The following is a 17,863-nucleotide window of genomic DNA, read 5'->3' as shown; positions in this document are numbered from 1 at the left end:
GTATACCATGTTCAACAGATTTTTATGTGTGCTACTATATCTATATTGTATTGGCTTGTACAACGTAGTGTCACTAATAAGGAAGAGGTTTTAAATCATATTCTCTGAGAAGTGAGTATTCCTAGGCCTACTTTGCTTCCTGGATAAAGATTTTAGTGCAGTTACCTTTCATCTGTTTTCCACATTTTGTGCATAAAGTTTGTACTATGATTTTTTGAGGAAATGTAAATACCATGTTGGCAGTTGTTATCATGTTTGCTTCAGCTTCTCATAACACATCTTTATATAGCATGTAAGTTTCCCTTTTAAGCACAAAGGTGATTTCAGACTTTTTTTTTTTACTGCTGATGACTTAGTGTCTAATCTGACACTGCACCCCATACTTTAAAGGTGGGTAGTACATCAGTGCACTGTAGGCATTACTTAAAAGTTCTTTGCAGCATCCCTTCGCCCCCCTAGCTGCAATCCCTTTCATTCCTTTTACTGTACCTCCTTTCATATTCTCTTTCTTCCATCTTACTTTCCATCATCTTCTAACAATTGCTACATAGTGCAACTGCGAGGCTTTCCTCCTGTTATACCTATCCAACAGTGAAATGGTTCCAACAGCACACATTTATAGGTATAAATACTGCTAAATATACCAGAGAAAAAGCTATCCATAATGCCAGGGTTACTACCCTGGATCGATCACCACAATGGTGTCGGTATGCACTAATTTTAGTGGTAGCCACTATCACAGATGCTTTGCCCAATAGATCTCTCCGTTCTCAAAGCCCCCATCATGGGAGAGCCGTTCTACCTACTACCTTCCGCTCGCTACTACTACTACTCGCGCCCGCCATCTTCATCCCAAAATTAGCACCTGTGTCACCCAGTGACCCATCCCTATACTTCCTTTCCCACCTGGATAGCATAACAAGCTTGGAGGGTGCTAATTTTGGGATGAAGATGGTGGGCACGAGTAGTAGTAGTAGCGAGCGGAAGGTAGTAGGTAGAACAGCTCTCCCATGATGGGGGCTTTGAGAACAGAGAGATCTATTGGGCAAAGCATCTGTGATAGTGGCTACCACTGCCCCTTAGTGCATACCGACACCATTGTGGTGATCGATCCAGGGTAGTAACCCTAGCATTATGGATAGCTTTTTCTCTATATTTAGCAATATTTATACCTAGAAATGTGTGCTATTGGAACCATTTCACTGGGTGACACAGGTCTTCCCCCAGAAATAGATTTTTCTGTTGTCAAAATCCCTTTTTTACTCAATATCCCTTGCAGCACTGAATGACCTCATAGTTGTATGTTCCAATTCCAATTCTATACTTTGAAGTGGAGTAAATTAGTGTTATATTGAACACAGGGAGAGATCCTCCTCATATCAGGTAAACTCATAATACCCACCAGTCCACTTTTTCTCACTTGTACCCTGTTAAACAGTAGGACCTATGAAGTCATTCAGTGTTGAAAGGGAAATTGAGAGTAAAAAGATTTTGAAAGTGTCGCAGGAGGAAAACCACACAGCTGTACTATTGAAACAATTGTTAGGAGAGGGTTGAGGAAAATAAGATGGAAGGAAGAGAGTATGAATGGAGGTACACCAAAGGAATGAAAGGGGTTGCAGCTAGGGGCCGAAGAGATGCTGCAAAGAACCTTAAGTAATGCCCACAGGGCACTGCATCAGGTGCACTGATGGCGGTACCTCCCCAAGGGGGCTATTGAAATTAGTAATCTCTAAATTGCACAGTTAGGCATCCTGTCTGGTGCTTTCTTTGGCCCTGGTGTAGATAAGGCCACTGACCTTTGCGCTCAAGTAAAATAATAAGAGGTTTTGTGTTTATGGAACTTGAAATTTATTTTAGATGTTTTAATTTTTTAAGCAAATACATCTGTCCGTAGGTTGACGGCAACAATAACCATCGAATTCATTCTGTCCGCTTGCCGAGTTATCCTGTCACCTGTGCTCGCTTCCTGAGAGATGGCAGGAAGTTTGTTGTTGGATCGGAGGCACACAGCCACTTCTTTGTTTATGATATGGAAACATCAAAAGAAACAAAGTTGTGTGTTAACAAGAAATTTGAGAAAAGTATTGACAAGGTGAGTTACAGGGATCACAAGTTCCCATATACTGTAATTGATATTTGGCATGAAAGCATGGGGGAGCACCAAAAAGTGTATAGAAACATGACAAATTTGTATTTTTCTTAACATAGAAACCTGTGGTCTTTACATTGGTATATACATATTTAACACAAAATTGTACATAAATAGCAAGGGGTACACAGTTCAAGTTAAGTATACCTTAGTTTAACCAGACCATTGAGCTGATTAACAGCTTTCCTAGTGTTGGCCTGAAGGATTAGATTTATTTTACATGGCTAAGAACCAATTGGTTACCTAGCAACGGGACCTACAGTTTATTGTGGAATCTGGACCACATTATATATAGGGAGAAATGAATTTCTATCACCAGAAATAAATTCCTCTTATTCTTCATTGGCTGTTCGGAGACTCGAACACTTGGCCAAAGACATATTGTGCGGACCTAGACTATTATTATTCTTCACAATTTATCATCTTACATAAAGTGTGAGTACTGTTATATACATAAAAAAATGCACATTAACAATGACCAAGATAAAATATGTACGCTGTAAACATAAATATTAATGGTAGCGTTTATCTAAAATTTATGATAACTTAATTTTGACACACCAGCCAGTATGCTTTTAGGGGTGTTCTTTTCACTGTGCTGCAGATTTGCAAAGGTTTGTTAGAGTGTAGGGCAAGGTCTTTTGTGCTGTATTTAACTGGGAATTTTTTATCTCTAAGCTTCTGAATGGCAATATGATATTGTTTATTCTTTACAACCCCCCAATAAATCCTCCGTGCAATGGAGCCAGTGGCATCAGGGTACCAATTAAGATCCAGATACCCTCCCTACTCATGCCCAGTCCTTTTGTGAAAGACTCGGCTACCAGTCATTCTTCCTTGCAACTCTATGAAGTAAACATTCTACTGCAATCTCTCAAGATGTAGCTTTCAAGTGATTTTCACCATTGTGCCTTCAGTTCTCCTTATTCATTTACAGTATATTTGTTTGTTTTGGGGGAATCTTTCATAGGTTAATTCAAATTTTACATTAGTCTGTAGTATTTTGTGCCACCCACTCTTAGTTTGAAAGCAGTTTTAATCCTTAAATAGTGGATGGTTAAGAGAAATCACTTCTATTTTTGTGTTTATCGCCTTTGGTAACGTGTAACATACCTGGCCTTGAAGGTCTTATAGCTCACAACTGTATTTTGTTGTTTCTTTATCATTTTATTATGCTGTGTACCATGCACAGTTGCCGTGACGTAATGCTTGAATGAATATATCGAGTCTTTCTCCTGTCCTTCATCCTTGTATATTATGTTCTTGAATTATGTTGAAGACATACATTATACAGAAGCTATAGTATAGTTGTTACACTCATATCAGTGAACATTATGTTCCTTGGTATTGACCTCGTCGCTTAAAAAAAAAAAAATTTCTTCCAGAACTTGTATGTTAACCCTGATGGCGAAACTTTCATATATCTGGACAACAGAGGCAAGATGTTTGTTTACGATACAGCATCCCTGTCTCTCATAGATATTCTGGAATCCCCATTTCCTCTCACCTCTGCCACCTTCAATTCTGACGGCACAAGGATGTATACGTATGGGAGTGAGTTAAATTCTTTTATTGTATTCATTATGACATAATAATAATAAACTTCAGTTACTAATAAAAGTAGCACCTGTATTATTATAGTAAATTATCAGCTTGTACTAAATGAAGATTATTCTCTGAACAGATAAATACCTTCGTACATAAGCAGATAGTAAATAAATAAACTAAGGCTATTTCTTAGTTTTACAGTATGGTAGTACAGTATGTGCATCTATACGGAAGCAAGACTTTGAAGGCCAGTGTAATTAAAAGAATACTACACAGGTGTTGTGATTTATAACTGAAATGATACTGTAGTTCTTTACAATTTACTCTTATTTTTCAGAAACAGGAGAAGTGTGTATATGGGACATGACTTCAAGAATGTGCATACACAGATTCGTCGATGAAGGATGCATTGCTGGTGATGCCATTGCTATGTCCCCAAACAACCAGTACTTGGCTTGTGGTTCTCGTTCTGGCATTGTTAACATTTACGACTCCTCTGCGATATCAAGCAGAGAACCAGCTCCAGTCAAAGTATTATCCAACTTGACTACGTCTGTAACTGCTCTCAGTTTCAATGCGTCTTCAGAAATACTAGCCTTGGCGTCAAACAGGAAGCCTAATGCTGTCAAGCTGGTAAGTGGTCTTTGCCTTGAAGATTCTGAGGTAATGATTCTGGCAAATTTTTGTTTCTGAAAAGCTGTACAGATAATCTTTATCTTAAACTTAATTCACACTCTCCTCACGTAACAACCTACTTGTATTAAGGTGCCCTGGCTTATGATCAGCATTGCTTTAAGGTGAACTATACTCTCACTGTGAGGTTGCACACCTTTCCATCTTGTGAAAGCTAAGCAAACACACTAAGTGCATAATTTCAATGCATTACCACACTACCACATAATAATTTAAATATGTACTAATAATGTTATAAATGGCACTAAGATGACATTAAAACAATATCTAAAGATGGTTCACACAAACTCATTTTTCAGTACAGAATGCTTGAAATACTGCTAAGGGACAGCCTGATCATAGGAACAGATCTGAGTCATTAAGTGAGGAGTGTCTGTAAACTACTTTGTTTACCAGACCACAGACCCATTAAACTTCTAGACTTGTAGACCTGACAAAAATTATGTTAACATGCAAACAAAAATTATATATGCAGAAGTTATGTTCTTATGAGTTACAAATCTTGGGCAAAGCTGGTCCAGCCATTGAAAGCTTTGTAAGAGGATAGTGAATGAGAGTTTGGAGGTTGTCATCACCCATTCTGTGACTGCTGCTGCTGCTGTTTTCATTGAGTAATTTGTTGATGACGTTTGCTTTCGTTTTAGCTAGTGTTGAGTGTGGTATGAATGGCAATACCTGATTCTCCTGTGAGGAGTTTCATCCATTTAGGAGCTCAGGATGTGTTGGGTCTTTGACACTTGAACTTGGATCCATATTCTTCGTGTTTATTTTGCATGAGTCAGGAGTGTGCGACTCTTACAAACTGTGTTGAGTGTGTTTCCTGGTCTACTGGCCATTGGAAGTAAGGGTACAAGGGGAAGTGATCCATAAATGTACCATTGGTGTCTTCCAAGTGTAACGCAAGCTGAGATCCCAGCGTCTGCCATTGGCCTAGTACCTGACCATTCTCCACCTTTGTGAGCCACATGACATGAGAAGGATTGAACTTGAGCAGGAAGGCAAGGGTCCCCGTAGGGAGGTAGTGCCGTCAGTGCACCTCACAGAGTGTACTGTAGGCATTACTAAAGGTTCTTTGCAGCATCCCTTCGGCCCCTAGCTACAACCCCTTTCACTCTTTTTACTGAACCTCCATTCATATTGTCTTTCTTCCATCTTGATACCCACCCTCTCTTAACCCTTTCCTATCTGTATAGTTATCACATCACTGAGGGTACATGAGTCCCAATGTGTCTGGGAGCGCTCGATAGTGCAAAAAAATAATTATTTCGAAAATTCAGCAAAAATAGAAATTTTATGCCAACAACATAACAATTTTTGAAAGTAAATTGTATTTTTCCTACCTATACAAACCCGAGGTCCTTTACATTAGGAGATACTTTCAGGCGTAGGCTGGAAAACGGCCGTTGAACTTCAACAAGGTGGTTAGGCAGTTACTGTCTGGGAGGCGGGAGTACCGCCTGCCCAGATGTAAACATTCCAATTTGCCTTTCGGCCCATGTACAGATTGAGGGGTGGCATGAGGTGGGCATAATTGTAAAGGACCTCGGGTTTGTATAGTTAGGAAAAATACAATTTACTTTCAAAAATTGTTATTTGTTCCGACACAACATACAAACCCTCGGTCCTTTACATTAGGAGACTTACTGATTGGAGGGAGGAATCTGGAAAAGTCTCTCTGAACTGACTGGAGTTCACCACCTTGTCTTCCCTTCCTGGTCGTAAGAGCGAGGAAGGGAAAACCGCCTCTGACAAAAGATCGGGTTGTAAGAAACGCAAGATCTATTGTCAGACTTCTGGGTCCCTTTGCACGAAAGAGGGAATCGTCAGTTCATGCGAAGTAGGCTAGGAAGAATTGACGTCGGATGACAATAAGGCAAATACAAGCATTGGGTTTGTCTCAAAGTCATTTACTCCTTCCTCCCCTTGCAAGAGGAAGGAGTGGGGTTGCTTCTATAACCTGAAAGGGAATAGAACGGAAGCTCACGTTATGTGCTTACCTGCCTCGATCGCCCGGTCCAGCTGTAACGGCACGTCCGCTCCCTGCCCGTGGGAAGAGAGCTTAGGATAGGGAGAAGGAATAGAGGCCAGTCACTCAACAAACATCTCCCAATCCCTACTGTACAACATAGGCGAGATGCAACCTGTCCCGTTAGGGGAGCTGGATAAGCTACACAACTTGTTGAGCAGCCACCACAGGACCCAAGGAAAAAGTGTCCAAGGACTTGTGTGCAACATCCCAGAGGTAGAAGGAAGTGAAGGTAGTCTGTCGGGACCACACACCTGCCTTCAGTACCTGTGGTACCGACATATTCTTCCGGAATGCGAGGGACGGACCAATGCTGCGGACCTCGTGAGCTCTCGGACGAAGCGTACCGGTGTTGTCTTCTCCTGCAGCAGAGTACGCTCTCCTTATTGTCTCACGAAGCCAAAAAGAGATGGTGTTCTTGGACACTTCTTTCTTGGTCGAGCCAGTGCTAACGAAGAGTCGTCGACACTCAGGCCGGAGGTGCCGAGTCTTCTTCAGATAGCGCCGCAGCACCCTAACAGGACACAGTAGCATCTCGTCTGGATCATTATCTACGAAGTCCTCTAGGGAGGGGATCGTGAAGGACTTGAACCGTGCGTCAGGGACCGAAGGATTCTGAGTCTTCGCTACGAAATCCGGGATGAAATCGAGCGTAACTGATCCCCATCCCCTCGAGTGTTTTACATCAAAGGAAAGTCCGTGAAGCTCGCCAACTCTCTTCGCCGACACCAGGGCAAGCAAGAAAGCGGTCTTGAGGGTCAGATCCCTGTCTGACGACTCTCTTAAAGGCTCGTAAGGTGCACGAGTCAGGCTCCTTAATACGAGAGTCACATCCCACGCAGGGGGCCTGAGATCCCTGGGTGGGCAAGACCGTTCGAAGCTTCTCATGACTCGAAAGAGGAAGAGATGTCTACTCCTTTCAGCCGCAAGACTAGGCCGAGTGCGTGCGCGGTAGCCTTTACTGCTGAAATGGAGAGAAGCTTCTCTCGGCGAAGGAAGACGAGGAAGTCCGCGACCTGCTGAACAGTAGCTCTGACTGGAGAGATACCCCTTCGACGACACCAACCACAGAAGACGGACCACTTTCCCTGGTATACCGCTGCGGAGGATCTTCTGAGGTATCCTGCCATCTCTGTTGCTGCGCGGCGCGAAAAGCCTCTTGCTCGCAAGAGATGGTGGATAACCTCCAGCCGTGAAGACACAGGGAATGCACTGCCAGGTGGAACGCTGTGCGTAAGGTTGACGAGAAGGTTGGGCCAGGGGAATCTCTCTCGGTGCCTCGGAGAGGAGAGCTAGCAGGTCCGGGTACCAATTGGCCTGTGGCCATTTGGGTGCCACCAGAGTCATTCTGAGATTCGGGGTGATCATCACTCGGCTGATCACCCGGCGAATCAGACAGAATGGAGGAAAGGCGTACGTGTCGAGGTTGTCCCATGGGTGTTGGAATGCGTCATCCGCAGCGGCCCATGGGTCCGGCACGACCGAACAGAAGACCTGAAGTTTTCTGTTGTGCCGGGTGGCGAACAGATCTATTACTGGACGCCCCCATTCGGTCCCTACCACCTGGCTCTGGCGGCTGAGCTTGTCCGCCACGACATTCCTCTTGCCTGGAATGTACCTGGCTGACAGCTCTACCGAGTGAGCTACTGCCCACTCGTGCACCTGCATTGCCAACTGATGAAGCTGATGGGACACCAGTCCCCCCTGCTTGTTGACATATGCCACTACTATGGTATTGTCGCTCATCAATACCACGGAGTGTCCCATCACTCGATCCCGGAACTCCTGGAGAGCCAGGAAGGCCGCCTTGAGCTCCAGGATGTTGATGTGAAGGTGCTTGTCGTCTCGGTGCCACACTCCCGAAGTCAGCAACTCCTCCAGGTGTGCGCCCCATCCCTCGGTCGATGCGTCCGAGAACAGAAGCAACCGGAGGGGAGTATGCAGGGATACTCCTATTAAGAGGTTCCTGTCGTCCAACCACCAGTGGAGGTCCTTTCTCACTTCCTCGGAAAGAGGAATGAGGAAGGACTGGGGTCTCGGACTGGGACCAGAGCTCCTTTAGTCTCCACTGGAGAGACCGCAAGTGAAGACGCCCGTGAGGAACTAGCTTTTCTAATGACGACAGGTGACCGATGACGACTTGCCATTGCCGGGCTTGTTGCTCCTGTCGAGACAGGAACAACTGTGCTGCCTCCCTGAACTTGCTGATACGAGAGTCTGAGGGAAAGACTTTTGCTGCGCCGTGTCTATCAGCATGCCCAGGTATTTCGTCCTCTGCTTTGGGGTGAGATCTGACTTCTCCAGATTTACCACGATCCCTAGATCCGGCAAAACTCGAGGAGGCGATTCCTGTCCTGTAGCAACTGCGGCGAGAGCTCGCCAGGACTAACCAGTCGTCGAGATACCTCAGAAGGCGTATCCCGTGCGAGTGGGCCCAAGCTGACACGAGAGAACACTCGTGAACACCTGGGGAGCGGTCGAGAGCCCGAAGCAAAGTGCCCTGAATTGGAAGAACGACTCCCCGAGGACGAAGCGGAGGTACTTGCGCGAGGACAGATGGATGGGTATTTGAAAATACGCATCCCTCAAGTCCACCATAAGCATGAAGTCGTTCTCCCTGATGGAGGCCAGCACCGATTGTGCTGTTTCCATCGTGAACCGAGTCTGGCAAAGGAAACGGTTCAAGGGAGAGAGGTCTATGACTGGTCTCCATCCCCCTGATGCCTTCTCTACGAGAAAGATCCGGCTGTAAAAGCCTGGAGACTGGTCCGACACGACTTCTACAGCATTCTTGCTCAGCATGGCTTGCACTTCTTGCTGTAGTGCGATGTCCTTCAACGAACCTGAAAGATAAGTTTGGAGATGGACCGAGTGTGTAGGTGAGGGGAGGCCGAGACTGAAGGGTAGGAGATATCCCTCCCGAAGGACATCCACTATCCAGGTCTCGGCCCGTGTCGCTGCCCGTTGCCCAGTGGCTCGACAGGCACCCCCACCTTTGGCAGCTTTTGGGGAACGCTGCCCCTAAGCGTTTCCCCTTCTTCTTCTTACCCTTGCCCCCTTTACCGGATTGGAAAGGGGGCTGAAAGGGACGGGAGTAACCCCCCCTTTTCGAGGAAGAAGAAGGCTGGGTGTTTCCTCGGGACCCCTTCGAAGACTGGGACTTCTTAGGGGCCGAGGAAGAGCCAGCCTGGCCCGAAGGCCTGGCTGCAGTGGAACGAGAAGACCCGGAGGTCTTAACCACTGCCTGGTGGACAAGCCGGTCGTTCTCATCGGCACGGCGTTTGTCTACCGCAGCATCCACCAACTCTCTAGGGAAGAGAGAGGAGGAACCCAGCAACGGTCCATTCGAGCAGAGCGTTGCCGACTCAGGACCTATAGACTTGGCAAAGCGAGAGAGAACGGCGTCTCTTCGCTTTAACACCAAGTTTGCCCACAGGTTTGCAGTCTGGTGGGCAAGGTAGGAAATAGCCCTACCTCCAGACTGGCACAGTCTCCCAAAAGCAGAGTCCTCCCCAGGTACGATAGCGCCTGAGGAAGCGGCTACCTTCGATACTGTGAAGGACCACAGATCGAGCCAGGAGACTGCCTGAAAGGCCGCCATGGCGGTGGCTTCCAGGGTTGCAGCTTCTTGTTGGGAGAGAGAAACATTCTTTGCCGACAATTGCTGCAACGAAAGACCCGGATCCAGACGAGTCAGGTCCGGGTCAACCTGTTTAGTCAGCAACGCTCCTTCCGCCAGTGAGTAGAAACGCTTCTGACGAGGTAGAGGGGGAGGAAGAAGCTTCTCCGAGCGGCTCGATCGAAGGGAACTGTCTTGCCCAGACACAAGACCATTCACTTGATCGAGTACCCCCTCGGCAAGCGTGGACCACGGCAGCCCCACCGAAGCCTTGGGTTCCTTCTTAGGTCCCCAGAGGGATTCGAGGCGCGAAGGACAATCCACAGACGAAGCCGTGGTCCCTTCCCCGAGGTCATTGTGCTGACGAATCAGCACGATAACCTCCGAAAAAGTCCTCTGTATTTCGGGGGTGTCCGCATCCTGGGGCAGAGGACCTTCAAGTCCTTCCAGGGTGCGGTCCTCCCGAACTACTCTCCCTGCAGGAGGGAGAACCTCGGCAGACCCCCGAGGATCTTCCTGAACTACACGGCGTGGGACCTGGTCGGAGCCAAGGACCGAGCCAGGTACATACCCCCATGCAGTTGAACTCTGAGGAGAACAATCCCCAGAGTTCCTCCTCTCCGACTCACGCCCTTTGGAGGAGACCGAAGGAGCGGAGGGGACAGGCGAGGAAGATCGGGCGCTCCCACTGCCCTTACTGGCAGAACCAGTAGAGGCAGCAGGCGAGGCGGTCACCAACCAGCGGTGATGACGGGCCCTCAGGTCGAGGAGAACGTTTCAGCCCAGGTGAAACGGTCTCCCAAGGAGAGCGAGCGGCTCGCGAGAGTCGAGCAGCGCATTGCCGCCTCCCTGAGCCAGTCTGGGCGTGGGCGTGGCCGGGGACTGGGCGGAGTCGAAGCAGCGGCTGGCTGGCGCGAGCTTGCACTGTCCTCAGACGCGCGCCCCAGACTTCTTCGAGGCCAAGCCTCTCGGGAAGACTGAGCAGGGGACTTCTTCCCTGTTTCTCCATGCACTCGGCCCCGGGCTGGAAGCATTATCCCGGGAACCTGACCTGGCACTAGATGGAGTGCCAGAAGGAAGAGGAGGGGGCACCTGCATGCCCTGGCTCTTTCTCTTGTCCCACGCCCTGGTCCGTACAGCGAAGTGTCCACCGTAACAGACTGGGGTATCCTGGTCTCCTTGGAGACCCGGTACTGGAGCAACTTCAGCGAACGAGAGTCCGGCGGTCTCGCTGGCCTTAGAAGCAGGAGGTTTCTTAGGCGCAGCAGGGAGAGTGCCGACCTTGGTCTGCACGCCCTTGGCTCCCGCTGCCCCTGGCCCGGATGCCGGAACAGCGGTTCCTTGATCCGGAGATCGGGAAGAACCAACGAGAGAACCCACTGCCTTCTGTGTGGAAGGAGGCAGACCCTTAGAAATCTCAGTACGAGGTTTCTTAGGGGGGAGAGAGACAGACTTCTTCTTCTTCGGCCGCGAAGCCTCGGAAGAAGAAGAGGAAGAAGCAGCAGACGATGAAGACGACGATGACACCTTCCTAGACCTCCTCTTCTTCTTCTTCTTCTTCACCATCTGCTTCAGGAAAGCAGTCAGATCACCAATCCAGGAAAGCGAGGCCGCGGACTCAGGAACAGGAACAGCGGGAGGGGCCACAACAGCAGAAGGTGCAACCCGGGCAGAGACGGCGGAGCTCGGACCAGCAATTGCCTGGGCAGCGAGAGCCGCGTGTCAGCCAGGAACCGAAGTGGGCGGGGCCAGGGATGCAAGCACCGCCCCTCCCGCGTGTAGATCTGGTACGGGCCGCGCCAAGGTCGCTGGGAAGGGAACTGAGGCAGACGAAGGGCCGGGCTGGAGAGACAGACGAGGAACCGTATCCAAGGCCAGGCCATGTTCAGCAACGGGGGCAGCAACAGTCACGTACGGGTACGATGACGTCACCATGTAGGAGGGGCCGGTGCGCGAGAATGGTGCCAGGAAGCCAGGTGGCAGAGGAACAGCGTGCTGGCCCGCGGATGACGCCGATACCTGGGTGTCCAGATGCGAAGCAACTGAAATCGGCATCTGGACAAACCTCGAGGTGACAGTCGTGGTAGTGGCTGTTGCTGCCATGTGGGTCGTGACTGGAGGGGGGGCCATGGGAGCCAAACCTTCCAGAGCCGAGCCAGGTAGGCCCAGGTGCAGCCAGGGTGAGCTTGGGATCATCGTCTGGCTATCGAGCCCGGTACCTGAAGCAAAAGTCGGGTTAATAGAAGAAGTCTCCACTCGCTCCCGAAGGGAAAACTCCTCCGAACGGGAAGAGACTTCCGAGAGGATGCCGCGGTCCAACTCTCCCCCGTGCCCTTCCACAAATGAAGAAATGTAAGAGGAAGGGGAGGGGGAATCCTCACCCAAGGGAGAGGGAGCAAGAAGAGGAAGTTCGCTGGGAGGAAGAAACGAACCTGAAACATCGGCCACCAACGGGGTCGTCGGGGGCGTATTTCCCTCGGACGACTCCTTGGTAGGCTTACGACGGTAAGTTCTCCTCCCTTCGAACTTGCCCCATTGCTCGGAGGACCACAAACAACACTCATCACAAGTAGAGTTGCGTGAACACACCCGCCCCCTGCAAGATGTGCAGAGTGTGTGTGGGTCCACATCGACTCTAGATCTAAACGAATTACACTTTTTTCCTCCCACCCCAGGACACACACGCTGGGGATAGGAGGATTTAGATGATTTATCCATAATAAACAACAGGAAAATTCCCACCAAGAATGATGAAAAGGAAAAGATGCAGTCAGGCAGAGAGCGAAGAACAACGTCCGTGCGCTACGACGGCCGAAAGCAAATTGGAATGTTTACATCCGGGCAGGCGGTACTCCCGCCTCCCGGACAGTAACTGCCTAACCACCTTGTTGAAGTTCAACGGCCGTTTTCCAGCCTACGCCTGAAAGTATCTCCTAATGTAAAGGACCGAGGGTTTGTATATTGTGTCGGAACAAGTTCCTTTTGCTGTCCTTTTTTTCTAAATGTTTATATTTTATGGTGGAATAGTCAGAATAAGAGTCCCAGCCCTCTAAATACGAAAAAATGTGAGTTATTTAACGAAAAAAAAAAATTCTTTACGCATTTTTATATTTTCGTTCGTAACCCAAAAACTATGAAAGTCAGGCGAATTAATTATTTTTTATGAGAAAGCCAACAAAATTCCCTAAATATCGACAGAAAACAATGGAAAACGAATAAGTCCAGATTGTGAAAAAATTGATAGAAAAGAGGGTGAGAAACAGAGTGCTCTGCCCGGCCTATGGTGAGAATTATCGCTAGAAAAATTTTTTTTTTGAAGAGCCCTATCTCGGTTATTTTTCATAGAAATTACTTTGTAAATATACGAAAATGTAAAGGAAAAGTTGAAGAGTAAAGGGAGTCAAGAAAAATGGCTTTGGTAACGGCAACAGTTTCATTTTGACATTATAAGTTGATCGAAACGAAAAAAAATGTTACCATTGTCAACATTATCGTTCGTAGCCCAAAAGCTATAACAGTTAGGCGAATGAATTATTTTTTTATGAAAAAGCCAACACAATTCTCTAAATATTGACATATAAAACAATGAAAAACGAATAAGTCCAGTTGGTGAAAAAATTGATAGAAAAGAGGGTAAGAAACAGAGCGCTCTGCCCAGCGTATGGTGAGAATTATCGCTACAAAAAAATCTTTTTTTGAAGAGCCCTATCTCGGTTATTTTTCATAGAAATTACTTTGTGAATATACGAAAATGTAGAGGAAAAGTTGAAGAATAAAGGGAGAGTTAAGAAAAATGGCTTTGGTAATGGCAACAGTATCATTTTGACGTTATAAGTTGATCAACGAAAAAAAGGGTACCGTTGTCAACATTATTGTTCGTAGCTCAAAAACTACAAGAGTTAGGCGAATGAATTATTTTTTATGAGGAAGCGAACAAAATTCTCTAAATATCGACATATAAAAGAATGAAAAACGAATAAGTCCAGTTGGTGAAAAATTGATAGAAAATAGGGTAAGAAACAGAGCGCGCTGCCTGGCACATAGTGAGAATTATCGCTAGAAATTTTTTTTTGAAGAGCCCTAGCTCGGATATTTTTCATAGAAATTACTTTGTAAATATACAAAAATGTAGAGGAAAGGTTGAGGAATAAAGTGAGAGTCAAGAAAAATGGCTTTGGTAACGGCAAGTTTCATTTTGACATTATAAGCTGATTGAAACGAAAAAAAATGTTACCGTTGTCAACATTATCGTTCGTAGCTCAAAAGCTATAACAGTTAGGCGAATGAATTATTTTTTATGAGAAAGCCAACAAAATTCTCTAAATATCGATATATATAATAATGAAAAATGAGATTCAGAGCCCTGTCTAAAATCCAGACGTCTCTTATGTGATGCACTAACGCGATTTCCGCTAGTTTTACCGTAAAAACTTAGCGAAAGCATGTTGGAAACTGTTCTCTATTGACGTCACTGTATGTCAACAACCACACGTGTTTACCCAACCCCGCACGCATGGTCTCTAACAGAAGTGTGGCCTGCCAGGCCTGCGTGGGTGGGATCAGCTGATGTCATTGTGAGAATTTTACTATGCCAGGGATTTGCGCATGCACAGTACAGGAACTGAAAAATTTATAGAAAAAGAGGGTACGAAACAGTGTGTTTCCAATAATGTAATCCTACATTTTACAAAAAAAAAAAATGTAAGATACGAGAGAGAAGCGTGGGTAGGATCAGCTGATTTCATTGTGAGAAATTTACTGTGCCATGGATTTGCGCATGCGCAGTATAGGAACTGCTTGGCTGGCATATTGATGCCTGAGTTACACGGTCCAAGGTATGCTTTAGCCTATGGAAACCACCAACTGTCCGAAAATTAACAAAATTTACCCCTACCACATGTACGAAAAATTTCGGTAAATTTTACGTAAAATTACGTCAGTCAGGAAAGGCGGGGGGTACGGTGATATTGCGTAATATTACGTCAATTGGATAGGAAAGTGTTAACAATTGTTTCATAGTGCAACTGTGAGGTTTTCCTCGTTACACCTTTCAAACCTATCTACTCTTAATTTCCTTTCCAGCGCTGAATGACCTCATAGGTCCCAGTGCTTGGCCTGTGGCCTAAGCTCTATATTCCTTTCCAGGAAGGAAAGGGGAGCATTACAGAGACAGTGACATGATAGTAGAGAAAAAAAAATGCAGTCCTTCCTTCATATTGCTGCTGTCTCTTGTCCAAAGAACTAGGTAGTGAAGAAGAGCTGGAGGCAGAACAGCAGAGGGACCTAAGATTTACATGAGCAGTAAGGTAAAATGGGAACCTTAGGTACTTCAGTACCACCTGGGTAATTGCTTCATGAACAAAGAACACAGCAGATCAGGAACCCTTGGAAACCTCTGACATGGAAAAATCTGTACCATGGGTCAGGAACAACCTGGGCAAATAATTGATTCTGAAAACAAAAAAACTCCAGACCAGAAGGTCTGACCAAGATGGAGCAGGTGCATTGTTTTGAATATTTATAGGTTAGTATGACTGATATTTCCATGTCAAACAAGGCATCTGGTGACTGATGGGTTTGTATGCCATATCTGTTATATAATAATAAAACTTGAACTTTTATGTAGGAGCAGGTGTCTTTCAAAAAATAGACGGAAGAGATTATTACAACTACTAACTGTGTAACCTAATTTTCGCTTGTTTTACAGGTTCATTTCCCATCAATGACGGTTTTCGAAAATTTCCCAAGACTCAGAAAAGAACTGAAGAGAATTTTGTGTGCGAGTTTTTCCTCCCACAGTGGTTATCTTGCTTTAGGAGATAATGGAGGAGCTGCTACTCTCTTCAGATTAAAACATTTTTCAAGTTATTAATTGTTATTTTTTGAAATTTCTAGTGAACAATAAATTAAATTTTACAAAAAGTGTTTTACTTTCCTATGTACTCGAAAGTTCAAACACATTAACACAGTACGTAGTACAAAGCTTGGTCAGTAATGTGAACTATCCTCCTACCAAATGTGAGAGTCCCATGGGAACAAATACCTGATGCCATGGGAAAAGTGCTTGCTTTTGACAACACTATCTTCAGTTAACTATCTATTTAAAAGATAAACGGATTGAAGTTTTAGTGCTAGAACACTAAAAATTTAATCCATTTATCTTTAAACAGACACAAATGCCTAAATGTAAACTAAAGTCCATAACTAAGAAGAAAATCTCAAAATATTTTTCCCAGGTATACAAACCAGAGCCTTTTTTTGTAGTATTCCTAAGCTCAACCTAGATTCAGTCATAGAAACTAGGTAATGAGGTAGTTAACTGAAGATAATGCTGTCAAAAGCAAGCACTTTTCCCATGACATCAGGTATTTGTCCCCATGGGACTCTCGCCTTTGGTAGGAGGATAGTCCCTTGACCGCCTGGCAAGTTGAATCTCCACCAGGAAATGGCAAGCTGCCGGTCATGAAATGAACAAGGAACCTTCAACTCCTGTAACCTCCTTTACAACAGGCATAGGGGTGCAAGATTGCTAGGGCCCTGAACCATTGAGAGATGTATCTGAACTCTCACTCTAAGATAACCATCAGAGTACAAACTGTTGCCCTAGGGTAGCACAAGCCAGAAGGAAACTAATATGAACCAGTTATAAATTCATGGGGTTCAGGTGAAAGTTCTACCAGTAGTCCCCATCCGTCAGGAGAGCAGAGTTACACATTTGAACCAAAGATAAGATGCCCAATTGTTACAGATACTTGACCTGACTGCAGCCTAGGAGGAGAAAATATAAAGTAAAGGAAAGAGTAAGAGCGCAGTCACCCATTCATCCAACCAAGTTTTATGCCCTCCTAATAACACAAGAGTGATGTTTTGTCAGAGAAGCTTGGATGACTACAAAACCAACACAAGAGGACAAGAAGGAGTTACACACCTGCTTACATCATGCACATTTACATTGTTCCAATCCCTGATGAAAACAAAATGCAAAGAACCATATACATACAAAATGCAGGAGAGAACATATTAACATCTATACTCGACAGTGGCTGAAGGAAACGTGCTTGCATCTGGCAGGTAAGTTAGGTTTACCCCCACTCACCTGCCTACTTCCAATTAACCACCTTGTTACCAAGTTTCAATGACATTCTATTTCATGCTGAGATATACTCCTTCATACAAGGTAATGGTTTGTATTCCCTTAGGAACAAGTCACTTAACATTCCCTAATATCTGCTAACTACCTACTATCCATTTCGGGGACTGCAAGTCATCGTTTTTCTCAAATATTCAAACTAGTTATTTCATCGAAATGGTACTGTGACAGTGTACAAGATACCTTCCACTAATTTTTGGTAATATAGTGCATTGTCAAATGGTTTTAGTTAAGGCATTTACTCTTGACTGACATGGTGGTGCCAAGCGTCATCAAACTATGCATTTGAACATCCTTTATCCCCATCCCATCCCTCCCTCTCCCATCCCCTCCTCATCCCTCCCTCAACCCACTTTCCTGGCCTCCTTGTCTCCATCCCCCTTTCCTGTCTATGGGGAACAGTGGATGTTCGATTGTGTAGATTAGTCCTGCTGACTCGTGACTGCCTTTAAAAATCAAGAGTAAACACCTTAACTAACAATATTTGACACTGCACTATATAACCAAAAATTAGCGAGAGGCGTCTTGCACACGGTCAAAGTACCATTTCAATCAAATAATTAGTTTGAAAGATATTTGAGAAAACGATGACTAGCGGTCCCTGAAACGGATAGTAAACCAGCCTAATAACATTTCGTAAATGTTCATCCTATTTACAAGCAGATGATTCAAACT

The 17,863-nt window shown here is 45.6% G+C and overlaps 1 protein-coding gene across 4 annotated transcripts in view; it reads left to right on the top strand.

Moving 5' to 3' along the window:
* wcd (U3 small nucleolar RNA-associated protein 18 homolog wicked) overlaps positions 1 to 15,960 on the top strand; it is a 99,927-nt gene extending 83,967 nt beyond the window's left edge. For all 4 annotated transcript variants that reach the window (XM_067088957.1, XM_067088955.1, XM_067088954.1 and 1 more), the window contains 4 exons: positions 1,898 to 2,095; positions 3,538 to 3,706; positions 4,038 to 4,333; positions 15,746 to 15,960. In XM_067088957.1, coding sequence (XP_066945058.1) covers positions 1,898 to 2,095; positions 3,538 to 3,706; positions 4,038 to 4,333; positions 15,746 to 15,910 — 828 coding nt within the window. In that variant the 3' untranslated portion in view covers positions 15,911 to 15,960. The remainder of the gene's footprint in view (positions 1 to 1,897; positions 2,096 to 3,537; positions 3,707 to 4,037; positions 4,334 to 15,745) is intronic.
* Positions 15,961 to 17,863: the final 1,903 nt, after the last annotated feature.

Source organism: Macrobrachium rosenbergii, chromosome 45, assembly GCF_040412425.1.
Source record: "Macrobrachium rosenbergii isolate ZJJX-2024 chromosome 45, ASM4041242v1, whole genome shotgun sequence".
Taxonomy (NCBI): Eukaryota; Metazoa; Arthropoda; class Malacostraca; order Decapoda; family Palaemonidae; genus Macrobrachium; species Macrobrachium rosenbergii.
The sequence above is the reverse complement of the archived record's forward strand: the minus strand, read 5'-3'. Positions and strand labels throughout refer to the sequence as shown.